Source organism: Chlamydotis macqueenii, chromosome Z (assembly GCF_036417535.1).
Source record: "Chlamydotis macqueenii isolate bChlMac1 chromosome Z, bChlMac1.mat, whole genome shotgun sequence".
Lineage (NCBI taxonomy): Eukaryota > Metazoa > Chordata > Aves > Otidiformes > Otididae > Chlamydotis > Chlamydotis macqueenii.
In genome coordinates this window covers 13,854,486-13,874,433 of record NC_141593.1, presented here as the reverse complement: position 1 = coordinate 13,874,433, position 19,948 = coordinate 13,854,486, and the positions used below count along the sequence as shown (strand labels likewise).

Genomic DNA, 19,948 nt, shown 5'->3' with positions numbered 1-19,948 from the left:
AAAAAACCCTATAATCTTCTACTCAAAAAGTAGTTCTTGCTAAGTAAATGATAGCTTGAGGCTTCTACTGACACACGTAGAAAATTTGGTGATGTTTCCTTTAGTGTGAACTCCTGCTCGTGGGGAATGAAGTGACATGACAAAAGTGCAACTGGTGGCTAAACTTTGAGGAAATGTGAAAATTTGTTGAAACATCCTTTGATGTTTAATTTGAGTACTAAACATACTTACCAGTGTCATTTATGGACTAATACCTGAATCATGACAGTTTGACTTGAGTTGCATTGCTTTTCCAATCTATTATTCTGTTCCCAGTCTGGTCAGAGCTTTGTGAAGTCTGTGTGACTGCGCCGGAAAACCTGGAGATGTAATACAAGCTGGAGGACTGAAAAATGGGGAAGGGAAAGAGAAGGAAGAATGGGGAGTTGGGGAAGGCAAAACCTGTCATACACGAAGTGTGTGTGAAAATTAGTTTTATCTATACTATATTAAAATTGCGATGTGTGTATCTGTCTAGAGTAACTGTTCTCTTAGCTTTGCAGTGAAATTAACGTAAAAATAGGAGTTCCTGTGCAGTTCCACAGCAAAGGTGGATTTTGAAACAGATTCAGAGAACTCGTGGCTCCCCACAAACTCAATGTTAATCTGAGGCCACCTTTAGGGCTGAAAGACTGCACCCCTGTAACTGTGTCGTCTTAAGCTGTTACATTTCTTCAGTATGGTTCAAAACTCTGGTATGCATGTGTCCAAGTTTTACCTCTTTGTTCAAGACAAAGACCTAGTTTTCATTCGTTTTGATCAACTCTTCTGTTTTCTTCAGTTTTCTGCGGAAGGGCAATATATTATGAAGCTATGGTATACTTTCCCAAAGTCGAGTGATTTCAGTATAGGGGTTTACTTTCAACTTCTTCCTTGTATTTATATAGCAAAGTTACTCAGATGTCTTTAGTATCTTAGAAATGTGGGACAACTCCTATGTTTTCAGCCTTTTTAAAGGTTCATAAAAAATAGATTTTAAATAATGACTGTAGCAAGGAGTGCTGGGTTCAGGTTATACTTTTGCCTGACTAAGGATGATTTTGACAATGAGGGGAATTGAACTCAGTTCAAAATTTCTAGTTTTGAGTCATTGCTTTGCTTGTAAACTCAAGTCATTGCTTGAATTTACAAGTCAATATAGGTTTCCTATATTGACTTGTAAATCCACTTGAGCCCAGTCATACAGTAGTACTTAAGATTAATTTGGTCAGAAGAACAAATAGCCAGTTCCTGAAAACGATTCAACATGTCTCATAGGGAAGTGGTTAGAAAAATAATTAATACTAATGAAATATCATGGCACTTTGTTTAGGACAATGTTAGGATATAAACAGAAATATCTAATATCTTTCAGTATGATGCGACTGTAATACTGTTTTAAATACAGGTACCGAGAGGCACTTCACAAGTGGGATGAAGCACTTCAGTTAACTCCAGAAGACGCTACGCTTTATGAGATGAAATCGCAGGTAAAGCATGACAATTCTTTATCAGTACAGAATCAAAGAATAGTTAGGGTTGGAACAGACTTTTAAAGGTCATCTTGTCCAACCCCTCTGCAAGGAACAGAAGTTAAAAAAAAAAGCATTGTGCTTGTGAACAGGTACTGTGCAAGATCGTGTAGTTGTGTGCATGAACTATAGCACAACTTAGCTTTTTCATTTTTCACAAACACAACAGGATATCTTTTAACAAGAGTTAAAATAATGCTGTTATCCCAGCCAATCACAATTAGCAACATCTTTATATGGACATGAATTAGGATGTTACAATGTGGAAAAAGTAATTGAAATATTTTAAAGTTGTATTGGGAGGAGAATGGAGAGCCTTACTGTGATAGATTAGCAAATTTGACCATTAAAAAATCTGCCTGTTCTTTCTAAAGAGTTGGCTTAATACTGTCAACATTAAACAGGGATAGTGTATGCCAAAGATATGCTGTAGTCTGTTTTAATATTAAATAGTACATAGATAAGTTAGTCTTGGAAAAGAGCATACTTATGTCATTTATATCTAAGCCTTTATTTTAAAGCTGTTCTGAGGAAAAAGGCTTGCAACCATCAGAATCTCACTAAAGTTATGAGATCAGCTTGTAATTTCAGTGTGTCTTTACATGGCTTAAATAGTGAAAGTCCCAGGATCTGTTATTTTGTTTGCATTAGGAAGATTTTATCCCCATTGTATCCAAAGATACAAAGGTACATTTTTGTGTGTGTGTGTGTATGTTAATTTTCCAGAAGAGCATTTTAATTTGATTTTAATTTGTATTGAGAATGAGAACAAGAAATCAACCAGCTAGACAGATTAGAATGGGAAAAAGTTATATTTAGGAAGGAAGCTACTCAAGATATGGCTGAAAAATACATTGTTTAAAGCTAGGAAAAAGGAAAAGAGCGAGTAAAATTATGGTACTTCAGTGAATGTGTTACATAACTTTTAGGAAGCTTGCTTTATTGTTTAGTTTTAAAATATTTGTTATTGTAATTCTTATGTAAAACCAAAATAAAACACCATGCCCCCCAAAAAAACCCCAAACCAACAAACCCAAAAAACCCCCAGACAAAACCTAAGGAGGAAAGCTGACTATTTTTCAAGGTGTACTGACTGCTCTTTGTTTTTCCTGGATGCTGTTGCATTTCCTCCTCGCAGTTATATTGTCTATGAAATGAATAAAGCTTAATTCTACAAAATAATTAGTTGAATAATCATAAGCTCATTTCAGTACAGTAATGCTGAATAGGCTTTTGTTTTATATAGCTGCAGAAGGTTTAAATCTTATTTGGTTTGAGAAATATTTTATGGCTTAAAAGTTTTTTTTTCCTGAATTTTGAGAGAAGTGCTTTGTTGGATTGCATTGTCAACATATCATATGTATAGATGGGATCCAGATAAACTGTGTTAGGAAAAACCTGGGGAGGGGATGTGTATGAAGGGTTGACTTCTCACTTGGTTCGTTAATTTAAATGGTGCTGGTAATAAGATGCAGTCGCTGAATTTTTCCAGTGCGCTTCTCTCATTCTATCCTATATGATGCTGGAAAGTTGACATTTGTTCTCTCCACTTGCTCACCCGGCTAGATTTTTAGTCAACTGTTTCTTTGTAACTTCTAAAACAGGAGACATTATATATGTGTGAGTGTGTGTGTGTTTTGGTTTGTTTGTTTTTTTTTTTTTTTTTAAGAAAAAAACAAACCTCCTGTATGTTGTTCAAACCTGATGGGAATTCTGCAGTGGTACTTTTCTCGTAACTTGGCCATGCTTAGGTTCAGACATGTATGTTATTTAGATAGGAGATCTGTAAATGCTCATATGCTCTATGATTTAGGTGCTTGGTTCCTACATACTTCTAGAGTTCTGTGATAACAAACATCTTAAACATGTAAACCTCCATTGAATATTTACTTGTATTTGGATGCCTTTACATCAATGCTAGCTTAAATGTCTGGCCTAGTGTCGCTGCCAGCTTCCACCAGTGGATGGCTGGGAAAGAGTCATGATGCAAACATGTAGCAGTCCTTCTCCTTTGACACTTTTCCCAGCCTCCAGCAAGCTTTGGCCCTGGGACTTCTCTGTCTTTAGAAGTGCTTGAAAGATTTTTTTCAACAGATTTCTCTCGTTGCTTTTGTGTACAGTTTTCCAGATTGCAGTAAAGGTTGTTAACTTATGTAGCTGTTTGTTTATGCATTTAATTTTTAACTCCATTAGTAAAGAAATTCTGTTAAGGATGTGAAAATGCTATCAATCCTTTTTTTTTTTTTTTTTTACTATAGTTTAAAGATTTAACTCTGTTTTGAATAAAACACACCCCCAGTAGGATTTCTTCTAGGTTGGAAAGAAATTATTTCTGTGCTCTGATGCTAGCTCATTAACACAGTGTTTTAGAAGTAACCATTGTTTTGCCGTTAATTTTTTTTCTTTTACTTGAAGTCAAGAAAAAGATATTGAAAAGGACAAGGTATTCTCAGTGGGACAAATTAGTGAATAGTTCTCTTGTAACACTTCTTTATTATGGTCTTATATGAATGCAGGAATGAAGTTAGCTCTCTGAAAGTACTATATTTAATTGAAACTATACTAAAATTGAATATTTTCACAGTGGAAATAACAAGAGAACAGGGAATTATCTTTGCTTACCAGAATCTGAACACTTATACAAATGGATGTGTACTAAACTTTCTTCTGTTGGTGCTCCAGCTGCAATACCTAATACTGAAGGGTGGTTGCTTACTTGGCAAGTCCCTGTATTTCAGCTGAATGGTAAAGGTGAGTTGGAGCAACCAGGAGGAGCTGAGAAACCAGCTGTGTAACTCTGATTTGTCCTTTAGAATTTCTCTGCCTATCTGATGAAACCATTGGAGAGTAATGAAAGCTGAAAGAACCCGGCCTCTGCTTTCCACCATGTCTTTGCTTCCTTTCCTGAAGAGGAGGACAGTGCTGGGCAGTTGCACTGTTTCTCTTTAATTTCGCTTTCTGATATTACATAACACTTCTGTTACAATGTGAATGAGGACACAAGAAATGTTTATGTAAGAAATATACAATATAAAATTTTTATAAAATTATTTCTTGAATCTTAACAAAATCTCTAATCTTTAAATTGGTAACATCTCTTTAGTACACACAAATAATTACTACAGATGTTTTTTGTGGTATGACTTATGCTTACTGGAAGTTCACTAGTATAAAGTGTAATTTGATGCCTTCTACTTATAAGGACACTAATGTGAGCTGTAAAAATCAATTTTTGCCAAAATAGGGATATGTAATTAATTCCGGAAGTATTGCAGTTAATATCTAAATGTTACTGTCGTAGAGCTGACTGTGCTATTCCAATCCAGCGTACCAGCACAAATACTGCAGCTATTATTGTGTAGCTAAAGGAGAAAGTTTTGGTAACTCCAGATTTGGAAGAACTGTACACAGTCTTCAGCAAGGACCTGACCAGCATTGAGCCTATGAAAATCTGCCTGTCTTAGTACATGAGTCACATACTAGAGGAGGTGATTCATGTTACAAACGACTTTTTGTGATATGCAGAGATTCTTTATGATCTGTACTAATTTTCTTTCAGTGAGGAAGAGTCTCCTCATGAATTAATTTCTTCTGAGAATTAACAGTGGGTGGAGTGTTTTGCACAGACTTTTCTATCTGTCTGTCCTGTTACATTTATTAAGATAATGTTACATTGGAATACATGGAAGCTTCCCAGTTTGCTAGTATGTCCTTTCTCAGCAGTGAACTTAACACTTTAATACCCTGTTGTTCAATATGCAGCTCAGCTAACTATGCTAATGACACAGTAGGAATCTGTAAATATTTATGGTAAGTTCTTAAAGATCTGCATTTTAACAAATGTAGGACAAATGCCTTTCAGTATTTCTGAAGAGCGGAAATAGTGTTTAAAGTTTCCAGTTGTCAATGACACTTGCAGTGAGTATGTTTCCAGAAGACATATGGGAATTGTGGAATTGCTTAACTGCTTCAAAAACCCATGAAAGCTGATGAGATTTTTTTCCATTGCTCTGAGCTGCTTTTTGGTACATTTAAAACCAGATTATTATGGTGTGTGGAGAGGTTCGAGGTTAACTAAATTGTTCTTTGCATGCAAAATCTTTCAGTGTATATACTTGATATTCTGTTAACAGCCTAAACTGCTCCCCCTTTGCAAGAACAATGAGTGGCAAGTAAATGTTTGTGTAAGCAGTTAATTTCTATATATTTGTTTAAAAAAAATCATTAAAAAAAAATGACAACAACAGCCTAGGGTTAATTCTAGTATTACAGAAATAGTATCATAAGTTTAGTCAAAGGAGTGTGTGAATACTACCTATATTAATGCAGTCGCTAAGACTGCTTGAAATTCATTCTGACTAAGTTTCTTAAATGTTTACTGAATTGTTTCATTGCTGCATTGAACTACGAAGATGGAGGAACAGACTTTGAGAAATTATTTGAATGTAGATCTGAACATTTGTATGCTGGACCATGGGGGATTCTTTCTTGAGTGAAGACAGATATCAAAAGACTTATTACATTATGGTATATGTAACAAACTCTCTTGGGAATCAGGCACTCTGCTGCACTACTCCTGAGAATTTCCCTTGTTGATGTTGGTCACCCAGTGATACTTCTAGCTCAGATCTCAGATAATGTTGTCAAACACACTGTGCAACTATGACAGGATTCCTGAAGCACAAAACACAATTGTTTATAGGTATTTATAGAAACAAGGAGATACAAATGTAAACAGTCAGGTTTATCTCCATTTAATAAGCTTTTTGAATGTTTGTTATCAGCTGTCTGAGGATCTAGGTTCTGTACAAGCCTGCATCCTTAATTTGCATTCATTGAACAGGACCAGGATTTCAGATGTATCGCGCTTTCTTTTTTTTAAATAGGTCAAACCCATCATACTCATATTCAAATAATTCTATTTCCCCTCTGCTAGAGGTTTTCTTAACCTTGAGCTCAGTGAAGAAATATCAACTTCCACCCATCCTTCTTCCTGTTTAAGAAATAAGGTTCCTAAGACATGACCAGGCTCACAATCCCAAGTTTAGGTTACAACAAAGCAGATAATAATTGCCGATTATTTTAATTATTTTTTTTTTTTTTTTAACTGGGAGGTAGTAAGAAGAGTTTATCACCAAAACATCTTAAACTCCAGAAAGCTATGTAGCAAAAAGCATTGCTGTGTGGTACAACGGTATGTGCTTTACAGCATGGATAAATGTGAACTGCTTATGGATAGGAAGAATTTTGTTCATCACTGTTTAGAAATGGCTTTCTGGATGGAAGAAGGAATTGGGTCAGTTTCGCTGGACTTGGAATGTATCTATATATAGTGATTCAGCTTCAAGACAGTGAGCTCATCTAAAACCAAGACTTACTCACATTCATAACACTTCTGAAATATTGTTGGTAGGACAGGATGGGTCATTCTGCTGCCTGGATTTTTAATACTTGGTCAGTCTGATGACAGTTGTTATGTTTGATGGCTTTTTTGCCACTGAGTTCTAATTCTTCTCGTCTTTCTCATGTATATTTTTAAAAGTTAGATCTATTAAACTAAGTTGTTGGAGTGACATAGAATTTCTTTGTTTTAATATGTGTGATAATGGTAAGTCTGTGTTAGAATAAACTAAGTTGTGAAAATCCACCTACTGAACATCTTTAGAATACATTTCCCTCTCATCATTTTTCATATGTATGCGCATGAGAGTCTTGATATATCTTTTCTGTTTTGTAAGACTTTTTCTGCTTGTTTGATTAGGTTTAAGGATTTTCTAATGAAGTGTTATTACTATAATTGGTGAGCAAATGAAATATGCCATGAGGTTACTTAACTGTGAAACTTAAGTGCCATCCTGCTAATGAAGTTTGCAAAAGAAAATTCATCTGAGAAATTAGTTTGAGAGGAACAGGAAAAGAGTAGAATCTTAAATGTGTCAGCTCTTGAAAGGGTGTTCATAAGCAAACACACACATCCGCATCTTTACTGTAGATGATTCTGGCAAAATAGCCCTTTTCCGTCATGGCTTGCTTCAAAATAGATTAAAGACCTATTTTGCTGGTAAGACGCTTTCTTTTATGGAAGTTTTCCCCAGTGTAATTTTAAATGAAAGCTTAGTATCTTCATACTCCCAAATGACAAAGTTGATTTGTGCATTTTTCTGAATGCATGGCCATCTGAAGATTCTAAGTTGATGCTAAAACATTGAGGAAGAGAGATTTAAATAGAGTTTTCAGTGACGCATAGTTCCTCTGTGAAGCATCATGCTCTTTGTCTGCTCATTGAAAAATACCCTCAGGTAACTAAATTGGTTGCTTTAAAATGTAAACATCTGTTTAAAAAAGCAATGTTAGTCTTAGTGCTCTATTGTAATGGTTTGTGACCTTTTAAGAATAATGCTTGCTTGTTCCTGTTTTTAGTAGTAATCTGAATGTTTTGCAGGAAGTAAGTAGCAGAGCGTGCAATTATCTCTGCTGTCTAAAAAAAACCACCAAAACCACATTACAATTGGTGTTAATGTTACTTGAATCAAAAGAGATTGCACCAAGTTACTGATGCAGTAATGTAATTGTACACAGGTCTGGATTGATGCTGATGATGGCTTGCAGTTTAGAGTCAGTTGTAGTGATGTAGTCCATAAAGGATTAAAAGAGGGTCAAGAGTTTCTTGTATTAAGTACAATAGAGCTCCCAACAAAAAACACTCCCCACACAGAGGAGTTCACTTTACTCTTTTGAAAGAAATTTGACCAAATCAAAGAACATGCTTATTTTAGAGGGAGCTCTTGGGGGTGTGTTCTAATTACTCGGTTTTCTACAGAATAACTATTTCAAAACAGATACTGAAGTTAACTGTAAGCATAAACAAACTAATAAAGAAAATAAATTACTGTGACAATGAGATAAAATTGAGCAAAGGTAAGCACAGCAGCAAGCATTCTACTCAAACTACATGTAGGGACTGCTGTTGGCTTCCAGATTCATGTTTCAGTTGCACTTCTGAATGAAAACGCATATGGGCTGAAATGAAAGAAGATCTGGGGGCATCTTTGTAAGAAGCAGAAAAATAGACCGTTATGCTGATGCCACGTTGGAGCAAATAAAATAAGAGTAACTTAATCAGAAAGGGGTAAATAAAAGAAAACAAATAATACAGATTCTTAAAACGAGGAAGAAATCAAGTTGTATACAGTAGAAAGTGGGAGCAAGACTTTGAACAAGACATTTGAGTGTCTAATATTTTGTTAAGTCAAGTGGATGTTGGTGATGTGATATGTAGGGAACAAGGAAACGAACAATAAAGATAACATCAGGCAATGAAAACAGTTTTGCAGATAGCAAAAATAACCTTGCTTTTATAGAAAGCATAAATGCAGGCTAAATTTAGGTGAAGGGAAAGAAAATTAAAAATTATACTGTCATGATAATAACAGCACTACAGATAAAAGAAAGTAACGTGATTTGGGGATGAGTTCTAAGTATATTTAAACGGTCAGAGTTATGCAGGAAGAGCTGGTATGCAATGAAAGTAGTGTTTCAGAATAGCTGCCTCCTTGAAAATAAGCCTCACATTTTGTCATGCGGAACTCAAGATTATGGTATTGTATTATTCAAGTATTGAAGTATATGTTGTGCATGAAATGCAATCTATGGAATTAGTAGTATGGTTGTGGATTTTTGTTAGACTGACATGTTAAGTTAGTTCAGGATGAGCAATCTATGTTTTGACAAAGGCTGCTAGTATAAATCCCATCATCTGGCTTCCCTCTTTTTGGGTATGCCCTAAGGGGCACGTGTGTAAGGAGCAACAGTAACCCTTTAGGTACTTAGCATTTTAGTGAAATAGAGACCACACTAGACTGTGTGTTACTGGGCAATGATGTGTATGTACATAGATTTGCTGCTTGACGTGGCTGCACGTTGAGCATGTGACACGCCCATTGTATGACAAAGGGGGCTACAGCGCGTGTGGTTCCCGTCTGGCTTTTGTCTTGGCCGCCTGGCCTGCCCCAGTAAAAGGACTGAGCACCTCTTGTCAAATCTGTGCAGGAGAAAACTTTATGCTAGTAGTGTTTTTTACTCCTTTTTCAGCATGACTTTCCAGATGTAGAATAACCAAGTGTTTGCTAGTTCAGTTTTCAAGTAGCAGTGCTATCTAGCGTGCGGAGGTGTTTTATTAAAGTGATGATAATACTACAGGTAGAGTAACCGAAGACCAGGCTGCGGACATTCAGGTCTGCCACTGTATGTTCATTTTGATGACCTTTTCACCTGAAGGGAAAAGTGTAGGAAAAATAGTATGCATTAATAAGTTTATTCTTTTATAATGCCTGACAAGTATAGCTGAGTGTCGTGGTTTTGTTAGTGAGGGGGGCCTAAGGTGGTAGCTTCTGTAGGAAACTGCTAGAAGTCGCTCCCCTTTGTTCAGTGGACTCGGCTGGGCCTAGGGCGGACGTGCTGCTGGCCAAGGCCGAGCCGATTGGTAGCAGAATGTTCCGTGATAACGCCTCTGCAATAACGTATTTAAGAAGGGGAAAACAGGAAAAAAAAAAAAAAAAAAAAGAGAACAGAAGATGTGAAGAAGCTGAGCGGGGGCAGAGGTGCAGAGGGGGAGGCACAGGCCTCATGGGCCTTGCAGGCCTCACCCTCTGGCCTCTCGCCAGGCAGCCGACTGGGCCCAACTCAGTCCAGCCTGGCTGCAAGAAGTGGAAAGGAGATGAGAAGTGAATAGGATGTAAAAAAAGATCCTGAGAGACATCTACCAGCCTGTTGTGAGGAACGGCTGCAGACGCCAAGGTCAGTTCAGAAGGAGGGGGAGGAGTAATGCGGCTCCTGGCCAAGATTCCCCTGCAGCCTGTGGTGACGACCATGGTGGAGCAGGTTGTCCCCCTGCAGCCCATGGAGGTCCACGGAGGAGCAGAGATCCACTTGTAGCCCGTGAAGGACCCCGTACCGGGGGAGGTGGATGCCTGAAGGCAGCTGTGGCCTGTGGAGGGCCCGCTGGGACAGCTGTTCTAGAGGGACTGCACCCATGGAAGAGATGACCCATGCCAGAGCAGTTCCACGAAGGACTGTGGCATAGGGGTGGGACCCCACGCTGGAGCAGGGGAGGAATCCGAGGAGTTCTTCCCCCGACCATGAAGCAGCGGCGTGAAACAACATGTGATGAACTGACCACAACCCCCATTCCCTCTTCCCCCCTGTGCCGCTGGGGAGGGGAAGGTAGTAGAGATAATGTTAAGCTTGGGAAGAGGGAGGGGTGGGGGGAGGTTATCTTGTTCTCTGTCTCATTATCCTGCTGTTTGTAGTAATAAATGAATAGTTTTCCCCAAGTCGAGTCTGTTTTGCCTGTGACGGTAACTTTAAGGATTTCTCCCTGTCCTTATCTCAAACCTCGAGCTGTTTTTCCTTATATTTTCTCTCCCTGTTCTCTCGGAAGGTGGGGGGAGTGAGAGAGAGACTGCTTAGTCTGGTCCCGATCGGGGCTGAACTACGACACTGAGTCACTTTATTTTTATTTGCTTGAAGATACCTTGAGAAACTGATGCCATAGTTATTAGGAGCACAGTAATTACCACCATGATCTGGAAGAGCATTTTAAAGCAGTTGTCTAAATTAGTACACACAACAGTCATAAATGCATGGAAGTGGAATAATTTTCTTTTATTAGTGAGGTCACAATTCAGTAAACAAAGCAGAAAAATAAATTAAAAACTATAAAAGATTTCCTAAATACTTAGGTAGAAAGTTCTGATAGGAAATACTGGATACTCAGGATGCATAAAAATGTTCAGGTGAGTGTATACTTGGATTTGGTTTTCCTTAGGAGAACAAACATGTTAAGAGATTAATGTAAAAGCTATCTGATCGATGCAGAATCAGTTAATCTTAATAGGATGTACATCTGTCCACTAGTAAGTTTGATTCAATTTGGAGATCTGCTGTGGATAAGAAAAACTGCACACAAAAATACAGTTCAACTGAAAGTTTTGGAAAAATACGTAATATTCATTACAAACTTTGCTTACAAAGCACAGTCACTGACAACTGCTGAGGAAAAAGGGGAAAATTATGTGACATTCAGATATGGGTTGTTTTTTAAAGGTTTTTAGGTACTTTTAAATTCCAGTCTGCAGCCTATTAAACAGAATTAAGGAGAAGCCATAGGACTAGTCTTTAGAAAAATATAGTCCTATTAAAACAACGGCAATATCGATCCAAAGGGTTTATTGGAAGCCATGCTTCCTGTGTTTCTTGGGTACAACATTGCTTTCTGTAGTGAAGATTTTTTTACTGTACTCAACCCAGCGCTGTGCAAGTACTTTGATAATTAAAGTAAATGCTCAAGATGACTCTGTTTGAATCCTCCTCTACTTCACACTCATTTATCTGTTTAATATATTGTAGAATGGTAAGGTTAAATTCTTTTTGCACTTCAGTGGTAGACCTAATATGTTCTAATATAATTCATCATGCTTGTGGGTCAGTTGGGATGAAAATGGTTGCCCACACATGAGTGTTAGTCTTGTGGTAGACATTCTCCTCATACTGCAGGAATGCAGTTGTCATTTGTTTCTTATACTGGTATCTGTCACCATAGCATGTGGGTGTCTGAAATCATGATCTCAGAGTGATGCAGGTCTTCAGGTAATGTGCCAATCTCATGGTGGTCTTGGAAAAATATGGCAAGCTTTGAGCCATATTATATATCGTTAACTATGATTTATAGGCTTAGTTATGGAGGTCCAATGCAAGGAGTAGAGTATTATGGCAACCGGCTGACACTAACCTGTACTGCTGAGTAAGAGATTTCCACATTCGGAAACCACTTTTTTAATGTAGGTGACTTCATGTCTGAGTTAAGCTTTGCTATTGCAGAATGTTTACTCCAAATGCAACAGTCATTGTTAAAGGCTGTTTCCATGCTGAATTATAGGGATTGTTTGCATAATTATATCATGTGCACTGCAACTGTATCCTCTAGATTCCAGTCTTCTATTAAAAAGAAAAAAGACAACCCAGGAGTTTTTCAACAACAATTATGTTTAATTGTCAATGTGTTTGTCCTTCAGTGTATTCTGTTTTGCTTTTACAGAGGGTTTGTAGGGAGGAAGGGAGAGGGAGAGACACCTTCAGAAGCAATTAATCTACTTCTAATAGATTTGGTTAAATAGTTCAGATGGATCCTCGTCTAGTATTCCTGTTTCTCTCTGTGGGCCATGGAATTAGTCTGGGTGACTATCTGAGGTTAGACATCTAACTTTTAAATTAGAAAAAGCTAGGTGAGATGGACCTGTCCTTAGTTGTTGAAACAATGGTGGTTGCCAGGGTAATCCCAGAAAAATCTGTTTTCAATTTTGCTTATTCTTATTAATTTCTTTTTCTTTTTGTGTCATAGGTCCTGATGTCTTTACATGAAATGTTCCCAGCAGTGCATGCAGCAGAAATGGCTGTTCAGAGAAACCCACGTTCCTGGGATGCTTGGCAGACTTTGGGACGTGCCCAGCTTGGATTAGGAGAGATAGCACTGGTAGGAAAATGGACAACATTAGCATGTACATCCTCTGAATTGTGTGTGAGAATGAAAGTACAGAAATACCAAGATAGCTGAATATCCTTACGTAACCTGAAAGCAGGCCAGGAAAAAGGTTGTTGTTTTTCAAAATGCTTCCTGTGTGGTTTTGTTGTGGAAGACCTGCCGAGCTCAAAGCCTTTTGTGTTATATACTATATTTATGTGGTGTCTTTATGCAGTAGAATAATTATGTTGGCATAACTGCACATAGTGCATTCTGGGTACTGTACTGTTACAGCACAGCTCACTGTAGTTTAAAGACTGTTAAGTCCTAGTTATTATTCAGGCTCAGTTTTATACATACCTGCTAATTAAAGTTCTAGAATCTTTTTCTCCCAGTCTCCTATTCTCCTGTGTCAGGTGCAGCAAGTCACGTGGGCTCATTCATACTTTCTTCTCCTTGACCCCAAGTGGTGGCTTAAGTTGGTTCTTAAATGGACACCCAAAAGTCTGGGATGCTCTGTAGTAGCTGGAGGGCATCTTTTCTGTAGCTGCAGCACTGTGCCATGGTTCTGTCTTGGCTACTTGGTCTGATGCAAAGGGAGACTCTTCCCTCACGTCAGATCACCCTCTGCTGATATATTTTACACTTGTAAATAGTTAACATATATAGTGTGACAGTTTCCTGCTAGTTAGCTTGGAAACATAGTGAGTAAACTTTTTAGTTCAGACATCTTCACAAAAACCCATTAGAAAAATAATTCATCATGAGCTGTCTGATAAAATATACTAATTTTGTTTCTCATAGAAATAGCTGTGTGCTGCTTTGAGACAAATAATTTTGTCATTCATTTAGAGTGGTTTTGCAAAGTTACAAAGTTTGGACTAAAAATTCTCAAGAATAAAAACATAATTATATCTTTCTTGAGGGAGGCTAACAGATAATTTCTTTTTAAAATATAGTGAAGATCAGTATTGAAACAAACAAACAAAACCCCAAATGATGGGAATAACTTAAGACAAAAGCTGTGTGTTGCAGATGTGTAGTGTGTTACCTTACGTTGTTGCGATATCATAGTATGAAATATAAATCCATGCATGTCTGCATCACATCACATAACTAGTGACATTCCATGGCTTTTGTGGTGTGGAAGGTAAGAGTAGATGGTCTGTCCTGTCTGGATCTACAACCTATAAATCTTTTTTATCCTTTTAAGTGCCTGAAACGGTTGCTGTAAATGATGTCTGAGGTTTTTAAATGCATTAGTCTCAGGAAATTCAAAGTTTTATTTCCTGCAAGAATCCTAGGTAACTGATGCTGCTTATTCTATTAAAAAAAAATGCTGCAGTTACTGTAATGTGAATTGTAGACATTGATAAATGATACTAGTTAAACCACCAGGTCTGCTCTCCAGATCCTTTGAGCTTTGTCTACGTGGCAAGTCACATCACACCATTAGGAGTGGATATCTTGAGTTAATAGTGCTGGGTACCCAACGTCCACATTATTTGTTTTGTTTTACTTCAGAGTAGCTCTGTTGTTTGAAGCACTTCAGGTGCTCTCTTGGAGTGCATTGTTGAGCTTAATCGAAAAGGAATCTAGTTTATATAGTCTGAGACTATTCATGATGCAAATCAAAGCATTTAAAGTGGGAACAATGAGAAATTTTCATCAAAACACATACAAAACACTACTATAAGTGCTCCTGTAATTGTTATATTGACCTCACTGTCTGTGAATAGAGAGGGAGGAGTTATCACCAGGTAGTTTGCCCTCCTGGATGTTTTTGTCTGTCTCTGAGTAGGGAGCCCAGAGGTGGGTAAGCTCCTGCTGGTATTTCCAATGCTTTAGTGTTTCTACTTTTTTTGCCTTTCTGTCTTTTAAGGCATATTGAACTGCCTGCTGATTAATATGTTCTCATGTACAAAGAAGAACTTGGGGAGTTATTCTAAAATCCAAATGATGTTCACTATTTATTTTTGCACCAAGCAATTTTTAAGGAATCTTAAAAGGTTAAGACTGGAGGAGTCTTAAAAGGTTAAATGACTTCATAATTGTTGAACCTGTGGAGGCTTCCTGAGCAGGTGATCTAAGTCATAATCATCCATCTCCTGTTAGCCTTTCATTACTATGATCTTCTAATTTTTCACTGTGTTACACTTTTTTTTTTTTTACAAAGAAAAGTTAATAAAGCATAAATGTTAGGGCTTTTTAGTAATGTTTGAGACTTGGGAATTTCTACCCTTTTCAAGAGCAGCCTCTTCTGTTTCTTTGGTTTATTTCCCCCCCTACCAATGTCTGTCTTCAGTGCCTGCATCCTGCCAAATGGTCTGTTGTAAAAGTTTTTTTTTTTATTTCACATGAATGATGCACTTTTTCTTAGGAAAAAAAAGTTTATTGTATTTTAATTTCACTTTTCCCAGGTCTAAAATACAACTTCCAAAAAAATGTAATTGATACTATGAACTGCATAATATATTCATTTCTTGCAAACAAAGAAAGTTTTGTTTTAGTTTTGTCTAACTTGTGACAGTGAGACAAATTAGCCCCTTTTTGTTTAGCTTTTACAAAAGCTTTTTGCTCTTTTTTTCTGAATTTACTAAATAGAATAATCCAACAGTAATTTTAAATATGAGCAGTGAAGGCAGAAGTTCCTTAAATTCTACAAGTCAATTTGCAAGAGCGCACCTGAGTAAACTTTGCATTGTGAATGTAGAACTGTAGAAAAGTAGTCAGGCTTGCAATACTTTTCTCATTTAATTGTAAATGTTTTTACAAATGACAGTTACTGTGTTGGTGATGACAACTTAAGCAGTAGCAATTTCACGCTGATATCTTCATTTGAACAGTTTTTCCCATGAGACAGTGAGCCCTGCACTTCTATTAAAAAAGCAAACAAAAACCCAAACCAAAAGCAGCATTGGCGGCGGGGGGGAAAAGACCAACTGAAAATGACAGAGTCTCTCGCCTTGGACATGGTCGTGGGCAACCAGCTCCAGGTGGCTATGCTTGAGCAGGGAGTTGGCCCAGATAAGCTGGGAAGGTCCCAGCCAACCTCAGCCACTGTGTGATTCTGTGACTTTAGCTTACCCTTTGTGGGCTGGGGGCTCCGTGTCAGATCTGGAGTGCTGAAGATTACAAAGTTAACTGGGCAGATGTGTAAATAGGAACCAATTGTGCATGCTTTTTGTTTGATGTTTCGAAGGATATGGTTTGCTGTATTGTTACTAAGTAGTTGGTTGTTTATCAGTGTTTAAGTGTGCTACTGCATTTTGTAAAAGGAATCAAGCCTTGACAATATGAATACTCACATCAGCACTTTTATTCTTCTTGAAAGAAATAATTTTAAGTCTTTTACATAATTCTGGGAGTTATGTATTAGCAAAGAGGAATTACTGCATTGTATTGGAATCTAGCTAATTAACATAACATTCTGAATTTGTGAGACTTTTTCAAAATGTTATTGGTGTAAGCGTGTAGAAGCATTAAGATTTTGATAATGAAAAGGAAACTGATGGCTGGCTTTCCACTGAAAAGCAAGCAAGTCTGTGCTCCCGATTGTGTTCCTGTCAACTTCAGGGGATAAAGAACTCAGATTTTAATTATATGTATTTATATGAGATTAAAATATTTTTAATGACACTGCTGTGGTAATATTAATTCTAAGCACAACAAAATGTGTGGATTATTTTATAATGGAATATTTAACTTCATCATTATATTAATATAGTTGATAGTTACTCTTATGTGCATAAATGAAATGAAAAAGAGGCAATGGCATTTTAAAAATTGCCATTTGTTTTATAATTTTAGCCTAAAATTTCCTATTATTCCATTTACAGTTTTTGTGTCACACTTCAAATGGTACTGCTTTCCTTAGCAGGATTTTATAAAAGACAGTTGTTTGGAAAATAAAACATGTGACAGGGCATATTTCTGTCCTGTTGACTCCATCTTGAACTACACTTCAGCCACATATACATTCTAGCGCATCATATTTGGGAAGTATTAAGTTAGAGAGAAAATAAAATGCTTTGTCAGTTAACATGGGGTTCTTTTAAATTGTTTTCAACAACTTTAAACAGTCCTACCCAGTTATAGGTAATACTAGGTAATGGCCAGTAATATTAGCTTCCCTGGAGCATTAGTCCTGCAGTCTCCAGCTACTATAGCGTAATCCTTGGTGTTTATTTTAACTACTGTTGGAAGTCAGAAATATATTTTGATGACATAACTAATGATTTTTTTTTCCCATGCATTATAGTATCTTCTACTCAGAGGTTTTATTTTCAGTCAAGAAAGAAAAAGGGCAAGCAAGTCTCCAAAATTTAAATGCCCTTTCTGCTATGTTTCTAGGAGAGGTATGCAGTTCTTGTGAGCATTCCCTACTGACTTAGCTGGCACCTCCTGTTAGTTACTCCTGTCAGATGCTCAGAGCTTTTTAGGCTGTAACTATGGTGATGGAATCCATCTTCTCAACATTTAGACCTTGTAATTAAGTGTTAGCTAAAACAGATGCAGAGTGTATGACAAACTGGGATTAGGGAGAAAGTTGTTTTACAATGTTTACCGTCCTCCTGGATTTTCCTGATTTACAAATTAAGAGCACTCATATCACTCCAGGCTTTATTTTGTTGGGCTAAATATGTCAGTTTCTAGGGTGGGGTAGATTCCCCCCCCCCCCCCCCCCCCCCCCCCGCCGATTGATCATCATGGATTACATCCATGCATGTAGTAGAGCATAGTGTACAGATCTCTATGGTAGAGGCAGCCTGAAGCAGTGACTTCTGCAGACCATGCTGCAGTGTGTTGCAGGGATGGGATGCTCACTAAGGTGTTAAAGGAGACAGGCAGTGAGTGTTTCGAGGAAAGAGGGCTGGTAGGAAGTGAGCTGGTGCAAAAGGAGATCTGGGAAATGGGAGTACATCACCAAAACAAAAGAAAGTCCAAGAGGAGGATAGAAACGTCTTCAAAAAAAGAGGAAGAAGGCAGCTGGGGAAGTGAGGAAGAGGCACCTTGAAGAGAAACTTGAAGTGGACATAGTGGCTGACAGAAATTTTCTGAAACTCTAGTCTGTACGGAGATGTGTGCCTGGGGACAAAGAAACTGAGGAGATCATATATCACTTGCTGCAAGCCATCATGTTCCTGTGCTCTTCTCACACTTCCAGCCTTAGGCACATGTCCTCTGGCCTTCTGTGGCAGCCATCAGGCACTGCATCCCAGGGAAGACGTGTGCTGAGTAAACTCCAGGGGGGATGCATCTTCATCCGTGCTGCGTAAGCTCTCTGCAGTGGAGAACCTCCTATAGGAGACTTAAGTTAGCATCATCTCACAGACACCTATCAAATGGGAACAAAGACTTCTGTGGGTTTATAACATGACTGAATTCCAATAGGTGTAAGAGAAAAATAGTTTTTCACATCTGGAAAGTTGCCTACTCTTTCAAGCCTTTTCTCTAGAACATGAGAAGCACCTTTGAATAAAATGGTTTTGTAAACATAAGAACTGCAAAGTATTACGTGTTCACTTCATTTTTGAAGACACAAGAATTATTTTTGCCTAAAAATAAATTTCCAGAGAGAAAATCTTAATTGAAAAGAAGAAATAATTGGAACAGAAAAGTTGCACAAAAAGTTCAGCCTGACAGTTTAAAGTTAAAATAGATAAGACACTTGCTGTTTAGATTATATCATATAAACTTTTAAACTAGAGTGAAAATATCTGAAAGAATTGGATTTTTTTGTTGTTGTTGTTTAAAGAAGAGAAATGTAATGAGGAGTCTTTAAATGTACTCAAATGTAATAACTGTCTCCATGCTAAAGGTTTCTGTAAAAATTAGTTATGTTCATGGTGAGTAGTACAAGAAGTAAGACTTAAATTTCAAGAAAATATTATCATGAAATCACAGAATGGTTTGGGTTGGAAGGGACCTTTAAAGGTCATCTAGTCCAATACACTGCAAGGAGCAGGGACATCTCCAACCAGATCAGGTTGCTCAGAGCCCCGTCCAACCTGGCCTTGAATGTTTCCAGCAATGGGGCATCTATTGCCTCTATAAGGCCCCTATAAGATCTGCCCAGAGCCTTCTCTTCTCCAGGCTGAACAACCCTCTCTCAGCCTGTCCTCATAGGAAGGGTGCTCCAGCCCTCTTATCATTTTTGTGGCCCCCCCTTTGGACTCATTCCAACAGGTCCATGTCTTTCCTGTACTGAGGACTCGAGAGCTAGATGCAGTACTGCAGGTGGGGTCTCACCAGAGCAGAGGAGAGGGGCAAAATCCCCTCCCTTGACCTGCTGGTCACACTTCTTTTGATGCAGCCCAGGATGCAGTTGGCTTTCTGGGCTGCCAACACGCATTGCCAGCTTATGTTCAGCTTTTCATCCACCAGTGCCCCCAAGTATGATGTTGAGTGCTGTAAAAAAAAGTAAATCCATATTTAAGGATCATTAAACAGGGAAAAAGATTACATATACATGTATGCGTATTTTCACTGATCTTCACTTTCACCTTTGAGATAGGTCAGATAATGTCTGTCAGATGCAACCTAAAGGCTTAATACAAACCTTGGGAGCAGAAGTGAACTGCATAACCTCTTAAAATTATCCCTTACCTTTTTTAGGAGCCACTGTATTGTGACAATTACTAGGTCTGTGTGTTACAAAAAACATATAAAAAGTATAGTCTGATCAAAACTGCCCTTCACGTTTGTAAACTCTGCAAACCAGTAGAAGAGATTCTGATCATGGAACAAATGAAAGTTTGTTTACTACAGAATACTCTGTGGCAAGACAAAATGTAGTATATTTTAAAAATACAAATTCTTCAAATATTATAAATGAGCAAGCGAGACCATCTTTCAGTAGATTTTATAGTACTCTTTC

At 37.7% G+C, this 19,948-nt stretch overlaps 1 protein-coding gene across 1 annotated transcript in view; it reads left to right on the top strand.

Moving 5' to 3' along the window:
• Positions 1-19,948, top strand: part of TTC33 (tetratricopeptide repeat domain 33) — a 49,178-nt gene that overhangs the window by 23,806 nt on the left and 5,424 nt on the right. Inside the window, exons 3-4 of the mRNA XM_086770922.1 lie at positions 1,427-1,508; positions 12,949-13,080. Of these exons, the coding sequence (XP_086627048.1) occupies positions 1,427-1,508; positions 12,949-13,080 (214 nt within the window). The remainder of the gene's footprint in view (positions 1-1,426; positions 1,509-12,948; positions 13,081-19,948) is intronic.